This window comes from Portunus trituberculatus, chromosome 46 (genome assembly GCF_017591435.1).
Source record: "Portunus trituberculatus isolate SZX2019 chromosome 46, ASM1759143v1, whole genome shotgun sequence".
NCBI classification, from domain to species: domain Eukaryota; kingdom Metazoa; phylum Arthropoda; class Malacostraca; order Decapoda; family Portunidae; genus Portunus; species Portunus trituberculatus.
In genome coordinates this window covers 20,332,458-20,349,618 of record NC_059300.1, presented here as the reverse complement: position 1 = coordinate 20,349,618, position 17,161 = coordinate 20,332,458, and the positions used below count along the sequence as shown (strand labels likewise).

General features: G+C 40.8%; 1 protein-coding gene across 1 annotated transcript; it reads right to left on the bottom strand.

The window, feature by feature from the left end:
• Nucleotides 1–4,014: 4,014 nt before the first annotated feature.
• Nucleotides 4,015–4,617, bottom strand: LOC123519758 (proline-rich receptor-like protein kinase PERK2). The gene has a single exon (XM_045281263.1). It carries the CDS (start codon nucleotides 4,615–4,617, stop codon nucleotides 4,015–4,017), a length of 603 nt encoding a protein of 200 aa, XP_045137198.1.
• Nucleotides 4,618–17,161: the final 12,544 nt, after the last annotated feature.

The window sequence follows — 17,161 nt, the reverse complement described above, 5'->3', positions numbered from 1 at the left end:
ATTTCATGATTTCCACCGTGAGATTTTTCGCTTTATTTGATCCATATCTTTTATTGCAGGAATTTTTCACTCAGTCGTAATCGTTTCTTACTTTATTTATTTATGTAACGCTCACCAAAGTTTTCTATTTTTCCCTCCATTTCTATTCTTTCTTCTTTTCTCCTTCTCTGTCTCTCTGTCCATCTATACCATTCTGTCTCATCATATACCATTCTCTCTCTATCTCTCTCTCTCTCTCTCATCTCTCTCTCTCTCTCTCTCTCTCTCTCTCTCTCTCTCTCTCTCTCTCTCTCTCTCTCTCTCTCTCTCTCTCTCTCTCTCTCTCTCTCTCACACACACACACACACACACACACACACACACACATCCTTCGTCTCTTTCTCCTTACCTCCTTCCTCCCATCCGTCCTTCCATTCTTTCTCTTTCCATTATTTCTTCTCATTATTCTCCGTGCATCCTACATTTCTCTCTCTTCTCTTCCCTTCCTCCACTTCCTCCCTCCATCTTTCCTCCCGTCCCTTCCTCTTTACCTACCTCCTTCACCCTTCCGCTATCCTATCCATCCTGCTCCCCCCCCCCTCTCTCTCTCTCTCTCTCTCTCTCTCTCTCTCTCTCTCTCTCTCTCTCTCTCTCTCTCTCTCTCTCTCTCTCTCTCTCTCTCTCTCTCTCTCTCTCTCTCTCTCTCTCTCTCTCTCTCTCTCTCTCTCTCTCTCTCTCTCTCTCTCTCTCTCTCTCTCTCTCTCTCTCTCTCTCTCTCTCTCTCTCTCTCTCTCTCTCTCTCTCTCTCTCTCTCTCTCTCTGTTCTTAAGCTTTCCTTCACATCACCCATCCCACTGAAATACTCCTATCTCATCCCCCTTGTCTCCACTTTTCCCCTCTTCATCCCCTCTTCCTCGCTCCCTCTCTCCCTCCCTCTCTCCCTCCTCTCTTCTCCCTCCTCTCTTCTCCCTCCTCTCTTCTCCCTCCCTCTCTCCCTCCTCTCTTCTCCCTCTCTCCCTCCAGTCTCCCAATCTGCGTCTGATGGCCGGCCAGGAGAGCCAAAGCGGAAATTATAGGTTAGTTGGTTGTCCTCCAGAGAGTGAGGAGTGAAGAGAGAGAGTGAGAGAAAGCTGTTCCCTGCGCACACTCACGCTCGACATTGGGAAGAGGAATAATAGTTCAGGTGAGATCTGGTTAATTAGACATACCTGAGCCGGAACAAACAAGGTGATTAGCTCATTATCTTCCTTGTATTGATTTCCCGTCGTCTCCTTCGCCTTCTCTTCCCTCTCCTTCTTCTCCTTCTCCTCCTCCTCCGTTTCCTCTTCTTCCTCTTCATCTTCTTCCTTCTTCTCTTGTTCTTGTTTGTCTTCTTTCTCTCATTTTGTGCCATCGTTGCCGTATCTTTTTGCTCCGTCCTTCTTGTGTGTGTGTGTGTGTGTGTGTGTGTGTGTGTGTGTGTGTGTGTGTGTGTGTGTGTGTGTGTGTGTAATTCACCTCGGTTGTCTGCTGGTCACCCAGCCAGTCTTCCCCATTACGGAGCAAGCTCAGAGCTCATAGACCGATCTTCGGGTAGGACTGAGACCACAACACACTCCACACACCGGGAAAGCGAGGCCACAACCCCTCGAGTTACATCCCGTACCTATTTACTGTTAGGTGAACAGCGGCTACACATTAAGAGGCTTGCCCACTTGCCTCGCCGCTTCCCGGGACTCAAACCCGGCCCTCTCGATTGTGAGTCGAGCGTGCTAACCACTACACTACGCGGTGTAGTGAGTGGAAGCTAGCAAATGTCACGCCCATTTTCAAGACAGGAAATAAATCACTCCCAGCAAACTACAGACCAATCAGCCTTACTTCAGTAGTGTGCAAGCTGATGGAAACGATAATCAGACTGGCAAAGATCCAGCGTAGAGTGACCAAAATGATTCCAAGATTGAGTCTCGGTCTTGGTCTAGATATGCTGAGAGTAAATATATAGTCACAGTATTAAATGGTGTAAGAGGAAAACAGTAAAATGTTATATTTCTCAATTTCGGGTTAACAGTGCAATCTTTTTGCATCCTTTTAATGAAATAACCAAAAAAATATAATTTATCATACATTTTGTAAGGATATGAGCGCATAAATTTGTGTGTATGTATAAGCAAATTCCATCATGCACTAGGCACGTGTATTTTATTTCAGTGTTTACGGTCTTAAGCCCAGCTGCCACGCTCCTCCCACTAAGTAGCGCCTCATTTCGTACACTGTTTTCGTTGTTATAAAGACGATGACGCCTAAGGCTGAAAGAGCCGATACAGGAAACCCAGCTGGAGTCATGACAAGACTTTCCTTCCTCATGCAGTCAGTATTGTGAGGAAACATGCAGCTTGATTGGCTTCACCATTCAACGGGACAAAAAAAAAAAAAAAAAAGCTGCCTAGGACTCTTTTACAAAGAAGGGAAATGAAGCAAGCAAGAAATTGGACACAAAGAGAGCCAAGGTAATAATTGCTGAAAAGCTACATTCCATATAGGCTAAGTAACACTGTATGTAATATTTGAATTACTAACGTCGGCTCATCACTTCTTCCCGTGCAGCTTGCTCTCCAAGCTCTCCCCAGCTCTCCCGCCCAAGTTTGTCACCAATAACGTTCCTGGAGGTGCAGTCTATTATATCTGAAAGTTTAGAGCCACTCAGGTCATCTAAAACATCGTTACGTGGCTGAAAAATCTTGATTGGGCTGGCTTGTGCTTCTTGGTGGTCAGCCATCTTTATTGATTTGGTCTCAATGTAAATCTTAAAGATAATCCACCTCTGGACGTGTCTCAAATCTAAGACAGGTCTAGGAGGTTCAGATAGAAAATTAAAATAGTTAATCTGAAACATATTTACATACTTAAGATTTTTTTTAATACCGCTCTAGAAGATCTACTTGTAATGAAGTGTGGTATATAGATGCTGGATACCCATCCCTTCGACAAACTACAAAGAATAAGCAGTACACACACATGCGGCGAGAAAGATCTGACATGGTAGACAAACCCTCTCATGTTTGCCATAAACCTGCCGCCCAACATCAGTTCACCGACAAACACTGACACTGATGGTTGATGGTGATGTCTGATTCATTCAAGAGATCACCATCAACAGTTTACCACCATTTCATTACATCAGTTAATCTACGTAGAAAGCACGCTAAAGGTGGACTTTTTTAGAATTTAATTTAATTGTTAATATGTTAATAGTAGACTTTGTGATCTCAAGTAATTACATGTTTGGTATTAATATCATCAGCAGTATTGTAAAACAAAAAAAAAATCAAAGTTCATTTGTACTGAAACCAGTAATAAAAGAAATAAAAAAATCTAACATTTATTGTATCTTTAAATGAATGGGTATGCGTTGATGTCGGTGTATATGGTGACCATTCCTGCCAGTGAACAGTGATTGGCTGCGTCTGCCACGGTGTTGAGCCGTGATTGGTCTACACCTGGAGGAACCTACACGCTAACTCCAAGCTCTTTATGACGGGACGGTGGGGTGTGGGGGAGAGGCAGGTCACTTTATCCAAAATATTACTGGCGTGTACCTGCTGCAGTTCTCTTCTGGAGTAACAGCAACCACGACTGGCCAAAAGACGATGATTACTCTTCGCATCCAGGTGACTATCCCCTACGGCAACAAGCGACCACAGCTCGTCCGCGAGGTGGCCAAGGACCGCGATGCGCTGGTGTTCCCTTACCGCCGTGAGCTGACCTGCTTCCCGCTGTACAAGGCGGGGTGGAGGTGCGTGCCAGGCTATAAGGGCGGCTGTTTGTGGTAGAACGATCAGGCTGTGGCAGTACCTGATTCTGATTCTTAACTTTTATTCACAAGATGTAATAGGTACAATACATGTGAAAGAGACTATTTTTGCACTTGGCCAGTCTCATCAGTTTAACATTGCGAAAGAAATCATATATACATTGTTATTGTGGTTTCTATATTTACATACATGGAAATGGAAATGACTAGGGTTTAGTGCATGAGATTATGTACATTTCTGTTTATTTATCAATATCACAAAATTGTGGATGGGCACTTAGTATTTTGTTAGAATGTTCAGAAAGTGTTTTGTAAGGCTGCTGCGTTATGTTGGCTGACGGGTGCGGCGGCTGCCGAGGAGGTTCTTGAGGCAGGCTGATTGAGAGGGGCGGCGGCAAGCTGAGCGGCGCAGGTGGCAGGTGTTTGTCGTTGGCCAGATCCTTGCTTGTTGTACTGTGTTGTGGAGGCAGCGCCTGCTTCGTGTTGGCGGACAGGTGCGGCGGCTGCTGAGGAAGTTGCTGTGGCGGGCTGGTTGAGTGGAGCGGCGGCGAGCTGGGTAATGCGGGTGGCAGGTGTGCGTGGTTGATCAGGTCGTCGTTGGTGTTGTCCTTCCTGAGCGTGGCCTGATCTGTCGTATTCGACGCTTCTCCTCTCGGCAGTGGTTTGCTTTTATGTTGTGCTGGAATCTTCGTTTGTTGTGGTGTATCGTCGACATCCATATGCGTGCTGGGTCCGGGAGCTGCCGTAGCCTGAGATGTTATTTTGGTTTGGCTGGCCAGTTCCATGAGTAGCGCTTTCATGCTGCTCATTTCTTCTTTCAATGTTACGTGAAGGGCTGCGACCATGGTTTGCAGATCTTGGTTTGCCTTTTACAATATATCTTGATTCAGTTTTAGTGTTTTTACTTCCTGACGCAGTGTCTCGACTTCGTCCTGTAAGCTGCTCTGGGTAATTGTGGCCGCTGTGTTGGTAGTTGGTGGATGTAGAGTCGTGATGGGCATTGTAGAGGCTCGCTCATCTCCCTGGTGCTGGCTGTCATGGCTGGGTGATAGTGGTCGGTGCTCGTCCCCTGGGATGATAGGAGAGGCGTCACGTGGCTGGAGGCTTGAGGCGCCTCGTTTGTCAATGCTTGGGTCGGCGTGGGCGGGTGTGTCGCAGGCGGGGCGGCGTGACCTGAGGTGTGGCGATGCTACGGGTGGGTCCCGTGGGTAGGGGAGGGTAGTTGCTGAGGGGCGGCGAGGCGGCTGTAGTAGATGGTGGGGGTGTGGTCCATCGAGGAAGGGGCAGAGGGGGATTTAGTAGGTGAGGCGGGTATGCAGCTGTGGTAGGCGGTGGATGGGCAATTATTTCCTTCTTTGGGTGTAGGGAGGTCTTGGGTCGCATGGGACATTTTAGGCTCCAGGCATTGTGTTCCTGGGAGCAGTTCGGACACCTGTGCACTGTTGCCTCCCCGGTTGCTATTTTGTTCTTGCACACACTCGTGTCGTGATGTTGAGAGCAGAATCCGCATATTGTTATTCCGTCGCACTCCCATATTCGATGACCTCATTTCTGACATTTCCCGCAGAAAGCTGGTTTCCCCACATACTTTTCTATCTTGCACGAGCGTATTCCTGGGAGCTCTAGGTATGTTGGTATTTCTCCCTCCCACATGGCGATGACTTGTTTCCTCGGGTCCTTGGAGCCGCGTCGAAGGTTTCTCTCTGCCCACACCACTGACGGATGATCTTTGATGTAGTCTATGGCTAGACACGTGGGATAATTTTTGATGAATACTTTTGTCAGTTCGTTGTCTTGCGTGATTTTTGTAAGTTTTATGATTTTACCGTTGTAAGGATGTCCAACTTCTGTCAAAAACTTCATGATGTCGTTGTCTTTCGTCACTGCCATAATCGACTTGGCTGTTGGTTTATGATGGACGGAGAGGTACCTGTGGATATGGCCAAGCTGCTCGGCTACAGGAATCTCGCTCTGCATCTATACTGCCTTTGCGGGAGTGATGTTAAGCACAAAGGCGTGTTTAACTTCTGCCGGGTGATGGAGCAGCAACAGCACCAGGACGAGCTGCTCCTGGCCATGCGGTACTCCATCGGCTGGTAGTGGTGCTGCCTCGCTTTCACGTGTCTCCGCCAGGGACAGAACGGGGCCTTGACTCTGCGAGGCAGCGACGAGCCGCGACGCAACGGAACAGGAAAGATCCTGGGCAAGCGCACGGGAGACGGTCCAGCCGCTGCTCAGCACGCGGCCAGGCGGCCGTGCCAAGCTACAGATGGCCCCGCCACGGTTCAGCTCGTGGCCAGGCGGCCGTCTGAACCTGGTGATGGCCTCGCTGCTGCTCAGCCAGCAGTCGGTGGCACCGGCACTGTAAAGAAGATCGGAGAGCTTCCAACGCCTCGACCTGTGCGCTTCCCTGACTCAGGCGCGGCGTTCCCTGAGCTGCTACAGGAATACGATCTCTTGGCAGCAGGAGGAGTCGACTCCTATAAAGCACGACGTGAGGAATGGGGGATGGCATGTGCGCAGCACGCTGTGTTCACTCTGGATGGCCAGCAGGGCAATGCATATTGTCTGTAGAGCGGGCAAGGCGATAGGAGCTTTAAGTAAAACGAGCGGAGAGGTGCGTGCCCTCTGGACGGCAGGCAGTGCCCTGCGAGGTCTCCGCGCGCTGGATGCTCTCGTGGCAGCTGGCAGCGCGGTGCACACCCTCTGGAGAGGGGACGGTGTGGCACGTGGCTCTTATAGGATAGCACGTTGGGCGTTTTATGGACTGCGCACTGCGTTCATTATGGACGGTGCGCCGTGCTGTATGTGCCCTCTGGGAAGCATGGGGCGCAGTGCATAGCTCTTGGACAGTTGGCGGCGTGACCCGCTCATTATGGACAGCAGGGCAGACGTTCTCTGCCATCTTGACGGCACGCAAGACGTTGCATACATACACTATGGATGACACAAGACGCGGCACGCCCCGTCTGGACTGCAGGTGGCGCAGGTAGCCTTGCCGTGGTGGCGGGCTCTTTGCTTTCCAGCGAAGACACGCAACTCCTGAACTGGCTGCTCTGGGGCATAGATGTCACCATTTTGCTGTGGGACGTCTGTTTATGGGCCTCCGTGTGACTGCAGCGTCGCCGAGACACAGAAAGCACAGGTTAAGCCGCCACTTGGTGAAGCGCCAACCGCACCAGAGATTAACAAATAATCTTTTCAGAAAAGTAAAAATAAGGACAGTTTTTGGTATGTGTTTTATTTGTATTGGGATTGCCCTTCATTGCTGATGGCTCCGTGTCACCTGTTTTCCGGACACACTCAACAGCAAAGATTTCTTAAATTTACGTCCATTTGAAAATAATGCCATTCCTTTCTTTGTGAAAAGGACGTGTGTTCATGTCACCATTACATGGCTTTGAGTTCTTGTTGACTGCTGACCTTATGCCAATAACGACTCTCTTTAACATGAACTCTTAGATGTCAGAAGATTTATTTGGTTGACGAACTTCTCATGTTTGCTATAAATAAACATCGCACTCAACAGCAGTTCATCAAGAAACAGACTCATACACCAATTTGTAAACCAGCGAACGAATCTGCTGACTACATTTAGTGCATCCACCAGCCGTAAATCTACCATCTCATTAGAGCTGTGCAAAGCTTTTGTTGATGTTGGTATTCCATTGTGGAAGCTGAGAACGTCTTTAAAGGTTATTCAAAGAAAGTTTCAGAAACTCATTTGGAGGATTGAAAGAGTGAAGACTTTGGTCATTAATTAATAGTCTGACCTCCATAGACCCTTCCTAATGTAAATAAAATGGTCTAATCGTACACAAATCTCAAGGTAAAAAAATGTGTCCCATTGTTGAAGACGTTTGAAGATTTGTTGCCAACGTGATCATCGGTGACCTGGAAGTTACTCAGATGCCGAAAATTTACCTGCTTACCTCAGAGGAACCAAAAACCAACAGTTCAACGATAACACAGCTGTTTACGACAGCTCTCACTTTGTTTTGGCCAACACGAGAACATTCTTCTATTCCTGCCACCTTACACGAACAAGACAGCAAGGGCACCTTAAAGTTCTTTTCCCAGGAATGATACCTCCTAACTTGTTTAGTACATTCACTTCACCGGATTGCAGAGCTTGTATGTCAAATGTATTTTACTGTTAACAGAGTAATTTCTAATGGCAAGAGGATTTTTTAAAAGCTCCATCAAGGTGTTTTGTATTCAAGGAAATTGCACATCAACTTGCATTGCCGCCACAGCCAATTTCAACAAGATGGTGAATTTGGATTTCGGCTGTACCTTACTACACTTCTAATTTTGACAAGTTTGAAGAATTCATAGAGAGCTTAGACGATAGTGTTTTTTCTGCTGTCCGTATCTTGAAGGAAGAAATGGAGGATAAAGCGCTTTGCAATGATACTGCATACATTGCAGCAAATAAATTCCCGTGAAAACTCCACATGGTATAAATAAAAAAAAAAGAAAAAAACTATACAAACCTTCCAGAGGCCCTCAATGCATTGGAGAAAAGAAACATACCTTTGATTGATGCTTCGAAATGTTTTGAGATTATCATTCCTGCTTTACCTACAGTTACTAGTCAAAAAAAAATGTAAATCTGCATGCGAAAAATGTAAACTAGTTGATGATACAAACAAAGACTTGGAAAATATAAAGGATATCAGACGAGCTTTTAAAGGAGAGAATGATGTAGATATTTGGGAAATGGATTTGTAGAGCGTTGCATGCTTTAATAGGCTCCTTTCCCGTCAGTAGCTGTTGAAAGATCACTCTCACTTTTCCAGCATCTTCTGTCTGATGGAAGATATTTACTATTTCATGGAACCAGAATGATTAATTTGGATATTAATTGTTAGGTCCATAATAACATTGATCTAGATACATTATGTTATAGATTCTTTTGAATTGTGTTATGGTTTTTTTTTTATTGTGCTAATTACATGATTTGACTATAAGTATAATGAGTCAAGCATTAAATTTAATCTTACAGTAAGTGTGGTGTTAGAAAGAAAAATTATGCAATATAAAAAGAAAGAGAAAGCGAAAGAAAAAATGACTTTGTGAAAGAAAAAGGAACGAAAAGTGCAATACTCATACAAAGGATGTTAAGTGAAAGAAGTATAAAGATGCAAAGAGATATGTTTTTATTTTTCATAGATTATGAGAAAGCTTTCGATAGAGCTAAACAAGGAGATTTAATCGATATATTAATTAAAGGAAATAGGAGTAAATGGAAATGATTTAAGAATGATGTACAAACTTTACTGTAACAAGAAAACGGCTGTAATAGTAAGAGAAGAACAGTGACTGGATGAATATAAAGAAAGGAGTACTGCAGGGATGTGTTTTATCTCCACATCTGTTCTCTTTACACCAAGGGTTCTCAACCTTTCTCTTGTAAAGGACCCCTTGAGTTATAAGACCATCTATCCTAACCCCAAGTAATAGGACATCGAAGAGAATGTTAGTTTAATGATTGATACTAACTCAATATGCAATGGTACTTGCAGGATATAATTAGATCAGCCATCACAGTATCCCTGGAATGTTGATTTAGTGACTGACAATAACTCAATATGCAATGTTATTGCAAAGAATATTATTAGATCAGCTATCTATGTACCCCGGAAAATCTTCTTTAGAGCCCCTGGGGATTTGCGAACCCCAGATTGAGAGCCCCTCCTTGATCCAGTGAAGTGATAATAAGATCAACTGAAGGAAAGGAAGGTTTTGCTATTGGGGGAAGAAATACAAATAATATAAGGTATGCGGATGATACGGCTTTAATTGTGGATTTACAAGAGAAATTGCATTATATTACACCAACAGTAAATAAAACGAGGGAAGTAAAAAGTCTAATCAAAGTAGATAAGACAGAAGTGATGGTGATCAGTGAGAAGTTATAGGTTTAAGGTGCAATGTAAGTAAGAGTGAACAACAAAATTATAAGATAAATGAGATTTTGTTACCTGGGAAGCTACATAACTGAAGATGGAAGATGTATAGAAGAAATCGAAAGAAGAATATGTGAAACAAAAAGGGCATTTCAGATGATGAGAAATGTAATTACCAACAGATATATATCAATAAATACAAGACGAAGAGTAGTCAAAACATACGTATGGCCAGTGTTGCTATATTGATCAGAAACCTGGACGTTAAGTTAACCGATGGAAAAGAGGATGGGAGCATTTGAAATGTAGTGTTGGACAGAAAGAATATATAATAAAGATGAAGTGTTGAGAAGAATGTGTAGTGAAAGAGAACTAATAGTCAAGATTTGAGTAAGTCAGATGAGATATGTAAGACATGTGATGAGAAGAGGAAAGATAGAAGACATAAGCTTAACAGGAAGAATCCCAAGTAGCAGGGCAAGAGGTAAACAAATGGAGAAGTACATGGATGGAATAGGAAGAACAGTAGGAGGTGCAAGAAGAACTTTCTATATATTAAACAAATGCCATGTAATAGAAGGGCTCGGCATTCCATGGTCGCCTACGTATGCAGGGGCACGGCACTACAAGATCAAGTTGAAGTTGAAGTTGAACAAATTTATTCCACAGTAATACATGCATATATGATGAAAATGGAATAAATTCGTGGTAAGGTATGTAGAGATAAATCTCATCAAGGAGTCCTATAAATATTATACACGATTATTTTCACTCAGTCCAAATTAGTGACAATGCATTCTGGAAAACCTAAAAATGCGTAAACCCATGTATATGAAAAAATACCATTCTCTCATAGGAAGCAGTGTTATATGCATGGAAAATCAATAATACCTTTAATCCTATTGTATGCATACATAGCAAAAGTATTCAAAATATTGCTATAGTGATTGAAGATGATAAAAATGCTTTTTACTCTATATCTGAAACTAATTCATTAGCAACGTATTACATTCACATTTTATTGATAGAGAAGAAAGTTGCAGATTTCAGGAGAAAGACACATAATGGAATTTCGAAAAAGAGTAGTTCTAAAAGGTGGACAAACCACATTTATGTGGTTAATTCGAGTGGTACGTGAATGTTGTTGAATAGAGAAAACCTCGAGTTAAAGGAACTATTGATGAATGTAGGTTAATTTTAATGAATTAGGCTGAAAATATTTCTTCAGTCGACTTCATTCTTTTCTTGTAGAATATCATTCTTAAGGTAGTTTTTTGGGGTTTCTGAATATTACATCTATGAAAGATGGCCAGACACAACCTCAAATAGAAATACAATACATTAATGTAGAGTAACAAAGTATAATAAAGAGCTAACGTTGATTCTACAGTTAATTTATCTCTAACACGATAAAATATTCAAGTGATTTTTTTTTTTTTTTTTTTTTTTTAGTTTAATTTGGCTAGTAAAAAATATCAAGAAACATTCTTGCAACAAAATAGTTCCTGTCCAATCCGGTATTTACCTTTCAAACAAAATTCAGTCTTTGTTTGTCTTGACACATTTTATCCAAAACGAAACTGGCTTTTTGTTAATAAATTATTGTTCTAAGAAAAAAAAAAAAAAAACAGACGACGTGGAACGGTCTTCGAATCCCACCACGTACAGCCTTAAAACACTGTGCCATTTGTCGAGTGGTTTAAAGTTACCTATATGTTACCATGATACCCAGGTTCTAGGTGGTTACACCCAAGATGAGCTTAGGTGGTGATATGGGCCCTAATATGGGTACCACTTTAAATAGAATTGCCTGCGCCACTAATGGACGGAAGCTGAACAGCGTTTCCTAATACTCTTCAAGTGGGCCTACAGGCGCTACAGGCCTTACCGTAAAAAAAAAAAAAAAAAAAAAAAAAAATTAGTAATAGATAGTAGAATGGATTTTAGTTTATAGTTATTAATATAGCTCAATGTGTAGGGTTGACGTACACACGGAAACAAGACGGAACTGGAAAATTATAATATATACCAGAGTAATGTTTTTATGAACTTGGTTAGAGCAAATGTGTTCTATAAGGGTATTAGTAATTCTAACGTGTTTAGTAGTGATGGGAAAGAAAAAAATAAATACATGAGGCTTAGAAAATCAATTAGATTGGGAGTATTCTGATTAAATAAAGTTATATTACAATCACTAAAGATATAAACAGCAGTATGTGTCTTACAGCTAATGAAATCAAGTAAATTACTCATTTTATAAAGTCAGTTAAACTATTATTAGGATGTCGATAAATAGAAGATATGAAAAATAGATCTTTGCCACGATGTGTCTCTACACAAACAGGATTCGGACAGGGACGATACACACTTACGTCTTGCAGCAGTGACGAAGCGTACTCATCGCTCATATTCGTACATGGCTACTCCACTGTCGTGTCTGTTGCAGTGTTTACAGTGCATCCTGTACTTAGGAAAAATATACTGTTGACCAATATCATCGTCAAGTCTGGTTTCAGAAAAAAATGATAAAAACAATAACGTCAAAGTCTGTTTTACAAATACCCAAAATTTGATCTTGAATACACTGCAGATTTGATGCTATGCCAGTAATTTTCAATGATAGAATTGTGAAAGAACTATAATCATCTAGAAAGTTACCACAGATTGTTAAATATTTAGACTTAAGAGTACTGGAATTACTTGAGTTACTGAGAAATTAGTCAACACCAATGCCATCGTATTTATCATAATTGTTCAAACAGTGGACTAAAGGTAAAATTATTCAGTGTATCTATATTCATTAAATTTGAGTTGTGGATGTTAAATTCATTACATAATTCATTATCTTCAAGAGTGTGAAAAGGAAAATGATCCCTGAAACAACAAGTTGGATTATCACGTCAATACTTCACACCAGCAGTTGCGTTATTAGTCTTATTTTTTTTTTCTTTTGCCTACCTTAGTATTTTTTTTTTTTTTTTTTTATCGCCTAAACATTCGGATTCTAGTAATGACTGATGTAGGGGATTTGTACGATGATGTTTCAACTAAGCATGAGAGAGAGCGATTTTTCTCGACGCAAAACTTACGTCAAATATTCTCTCGGTCCATAGAGTCTACAACACACGACATACAATAAACAAGATACATACACGTAGGAAATCGTTTATGCTTTATCTTGTAAGTCCCCACAACTTAGCATACAAGACGTGTTGCAGGAGCAGCCTAGGTTGTGGTTGTCTGCCAGTACATGAGCGTGTGTGTGTTAGCAGACTGGTACAGATGGAGACACATGTGGTAGAACACTACCCTAACACATAGCACCTAGGTATATGAATTGCGAATTGCTCTACGGAAACACAGTCCGAGATGTAACATACAGAGTGATTCATGAAATACCTATTAGCAATCTTTACCCAAATGTAAAGTGTGATAAGTCAAATTTTACAAGTTACAAAATTACTTTTTATTTTTTTTCTCTGTGTTCTTGGTTTTCTAAGATAGATATTTTATTCTTTCAAATTGTTATTTACATTAATCTACTTCAGTTCACTGTTAGCATTTTGAAGTATCGTTTGTATTTGTGTTTATACTTTTATGATAAATTTGCTGGTTTTGTTTGTCTTTTATGTTGCCTTTAATTCATCTTTGTTCTCTCTGATTGTGATCGTTTACACTTAATGTCTTCAAATTACTTTTCTGTAAGTGTTTTGGTACATCTTTTAGTGTCCATCGTATTTGTCAATTTATTTTGTTAATTAAGCAATAATAATATTTAGAGTATGAGGAATGTAAGACAGATAAAGAAACTCTAGTGAGTAATCAATTTAATATAAACTCTGTGTGTGTGTGTGTGTGTGTGTGTGTGTGTGTGTGTGTGTGTGTGTGTGTGTGTGTGTTTGGTCTTTTGTTGTTGTTGAAGTGAATCTCTCTCTCTCTCTCTCTCTCTCTCTCTCTCTCTCTCTCTCTCTCTCTCTCTCTCTCTCTCTCTGCTCCTCCCCCTTCACCACCACAACCATCACCACCACCGCCATCATAATCATCATGATCACCACCACCACCACCACTTAGTCTCCCTTCCTACATGTCGTCTGTGGGTGGTGCGTGGCGGGTCAGCGTGGCTCCTCTACTGTTGCTTCCTCCCTGTTGCGTTATTGTACAGACCTCCCTTCATTATTCAGTCCCCGGTGCGTTGTGTCAGGCACACTTTTCATTTATTATTAGAGTCCGGTAAAGTTTTGATGTATTACGACCAACTGACGCACACACACACACACACACACACACACACACACACACACACACACACACACACACACACACACACACACACACACACACACACACACACACACACACACACACACACACACTCTCACAGCACCAGGATATTCGTCTCACCTTCATTACTATTTTTTTTTTTTTGTAGTTGTTTGTCATTGTTTTTTGTGTTTTTTGTGGTTTGCTGTGTTATTTTTCATGTTTTCTTTTCTTTTCTTTTTTTGTTATTTGTTCGTGTTTTCCATATATTAGTTTTATGGAGAATAGTTTGTGTTATTTATTGATTTGCATTTATGTAGATGTATTAGTAGTAGTCATTGTTATTGTTCTTGTTATGTTTCATGGGTATTCATTATTGTTTTCTTCCAATTTTTTTTTTTTTGGGGGGGGAGAAATTTACATATGTACGTAGTTATACATTTACCTATCTATTCATCTATCTATCTATTTATCTACCTATCTATCTGTCTACATATGTATATATTTATCTATCTTTCTTTCTTTTGTTTCTTTTATCAATCAATCAATCTATCTATCTATCTATCTATCTATCTATCTATCTATTTTTTCATCTCTCTCTCTCTCTCTCTCTCTCTCTCTCTCTCTCTCTCTCTCTCTCTCTCTCTCTCTCTCTCTCTCTCTCTCTCTCTCTCTCTATATATATATATATATATATATATATATATATATATATATATATATATATATATATATATATATATATATATATATATATATATATATATATATATATATATATATATATATATATATATATATATATATATATATATATATATATATATATATATATATATATATATATATATATATATATATATATATATATATATATATATATATATATATATATATATATATATATATATATATATATATATATATATATATATATATATATATATATATATATATATATATATATATATATATATATATATATATATATATATATATATATATATATATATATATTTATATCTATCTATTTACCTACCTATCTATTTATATATCTTTTTATTTTTTTTCGTTCTTTACTTTATTCATTCTTTAAGCTTTACCTATATGTCCTATCTGTTTCCGTCTATTTGTGTCTGTCTATCTGTCTGTTTGCTTGCCTGTATGTCCGTCTCTGTCTGCCTGCCTGCCTGCCTGTCTATTTGTTTATTTCCTTCGTTCACTTCTCGTGTCAAGGAGTCAAACCAAGGATATAAAGAAAGAAATGAAAAATACCTCTCAGAGATATGCCACTATTGAAAAGATAATCATAGAAGAGATTTCCCAAAAGTTGGCCAATTTAGTTTTCGAAGTGTCTTGAATCTTGATACTCCTCTCTGAAACAGTTCAAGGCGGAGAAAGGAGGCGAAAACAGAAACGGGTTGAAATTCCCGAAGCTGAGCAGTGAAAAAGGGATGGAGGAGTAAAGCAGTGATAGACTCTGATCATTTTTAGACTCCCCTTTCTTGTCTTACCTTTTTCAATTGTTGTGAAATGTAGGCCCACAAAATCACACTCGAATAAAGGAAGTGTGGTGTTGGTGGTGTTTTGTAAGGCGGTGTGTTGTGTACACCGTAGTGTGGACAGTGTCGTTGTGCGCGGTAATCATCGGTGAAAACTTGGACATTAGGTCTGTCCCGCAGTACACGTCATCTTTGCTTTTATCTAGTGATCATAAAGTTACCGGAGGGAGTGGTGTCACAGTCTAGTCCACTTTTTGTCTATAAATCGAGTGAAAAACTATATATGGACTAATGAATTAAATATAAAAATCATACAAAACACAGAGGAAGTGTGGACTGTATGAATGGAGGTGGTTGCATGTTGCTAAATTCTTTATCTTCATATACTCTTTTTTTTTTTTTTACACCCTTAGTCTGAAACATATTGTCGTACTGACCACCTCCTCAACAACTGTCCTTGCACCGCTTCGTATTATGCCTAGTTGCGTTCAGCAAACCTGTGAATCAATCGTACAAATGGAGAGAGAGCCTTCCTGCCGCATTCACACAGTCATTCAAGGAAATACACTGGAGATCTGAACAACACAGCGGCAGATTCAACATTTGAAGCCACCCACTCGTCACCTTTGTGTCTGATGTGATTGTGATGCAGCAAGGCAGCGAACACTCGGCTTTATTAATCATATTTCTCTGCCTTCCCTAACGACCTGCAGCAGCGCCAAAACACCTGCCCGTATCCCTTAATGCAACACAGACGCGCGCGCATTTATTTTCTTTCTTAATAATTAATCACTCTTTTTTTGTTTTGTTAATTACCTTTTTTTCGGGTTGCACTGACCTGGATATTCTTTATCCTTCTTTTTCTCATTATTCTATTTTCTTATCCTCGTTGCTAAGATTTATTTTTCATGCACATCGTCACAAGACACTCACAGTATTCTCATTCCTTCAATAAAGTGGACGAGCCCCATACCTCCATCATAAAAATCACTCTGTCCCCACTTTGTCATCATTAAAATGTAACTCATAGTATATATGCACACCTGCGCATGTTACCACCTCACACAACGACTGAAAAATCATTTGTCTTTTACTTCGCCTTTAATATGAACACAAATTTCTGCCTGTGCTTAACTTATGTCTTCTTAATCCTTTCACTAAAACAATATAAGTTAAATTGTATCGTGGACATCACTGAAGGATTACGATAATAGTATTTGCAGTGAGGAGGTTAGAAATCGTGTAGTCATTCATCGCTGTGCCTGTCTTTCTCTGTTCTACACTGACTAACTACTGGTGGCACGTGAACGTCGGAAGCTGTCAGGAAATGGGTAAAATAAAGGTTGCTGTCGTCCTGCCTCACATTCGTGGTCTATTACGTATTCACTGCCTGACTTGGAAACTGAATATTGGTGCTTCCTGGATAATCTTATATGCATTTATGTGTTCCGATCTTCCTGCACCAGTTTTCCATCCAGAGCGTGACGCGGGTACTGCATGCGCCCTGTTCACTAATGCATGGGGGCTCGTTGTGCACGCGTTTACTTTGGGGTTCTGCAGACTTGCTTATACCGAACACCGTGGAGGTCAAAGCGCACTGCCTCCTCATTCCCACTTGTATCGTAGCCTCTTCCCTGCACACAGCATTTTCTCTCTTTTAGTCTCTCTCTCTCTCTCTCTCTCTCTCTCTCTCTCTCTCTCTCTCTCTCTCTCTC

Bases quoted from the DNA above. Each gene is read 5' to 3' on its own strand.
- LOC123519758 (XM_045281263.1), bottom strand. From the start codon at position 4,617: ATGGTCGCAGCCCTTCACGTAACATTGAAAGAAGAAATGAGCAGCATG.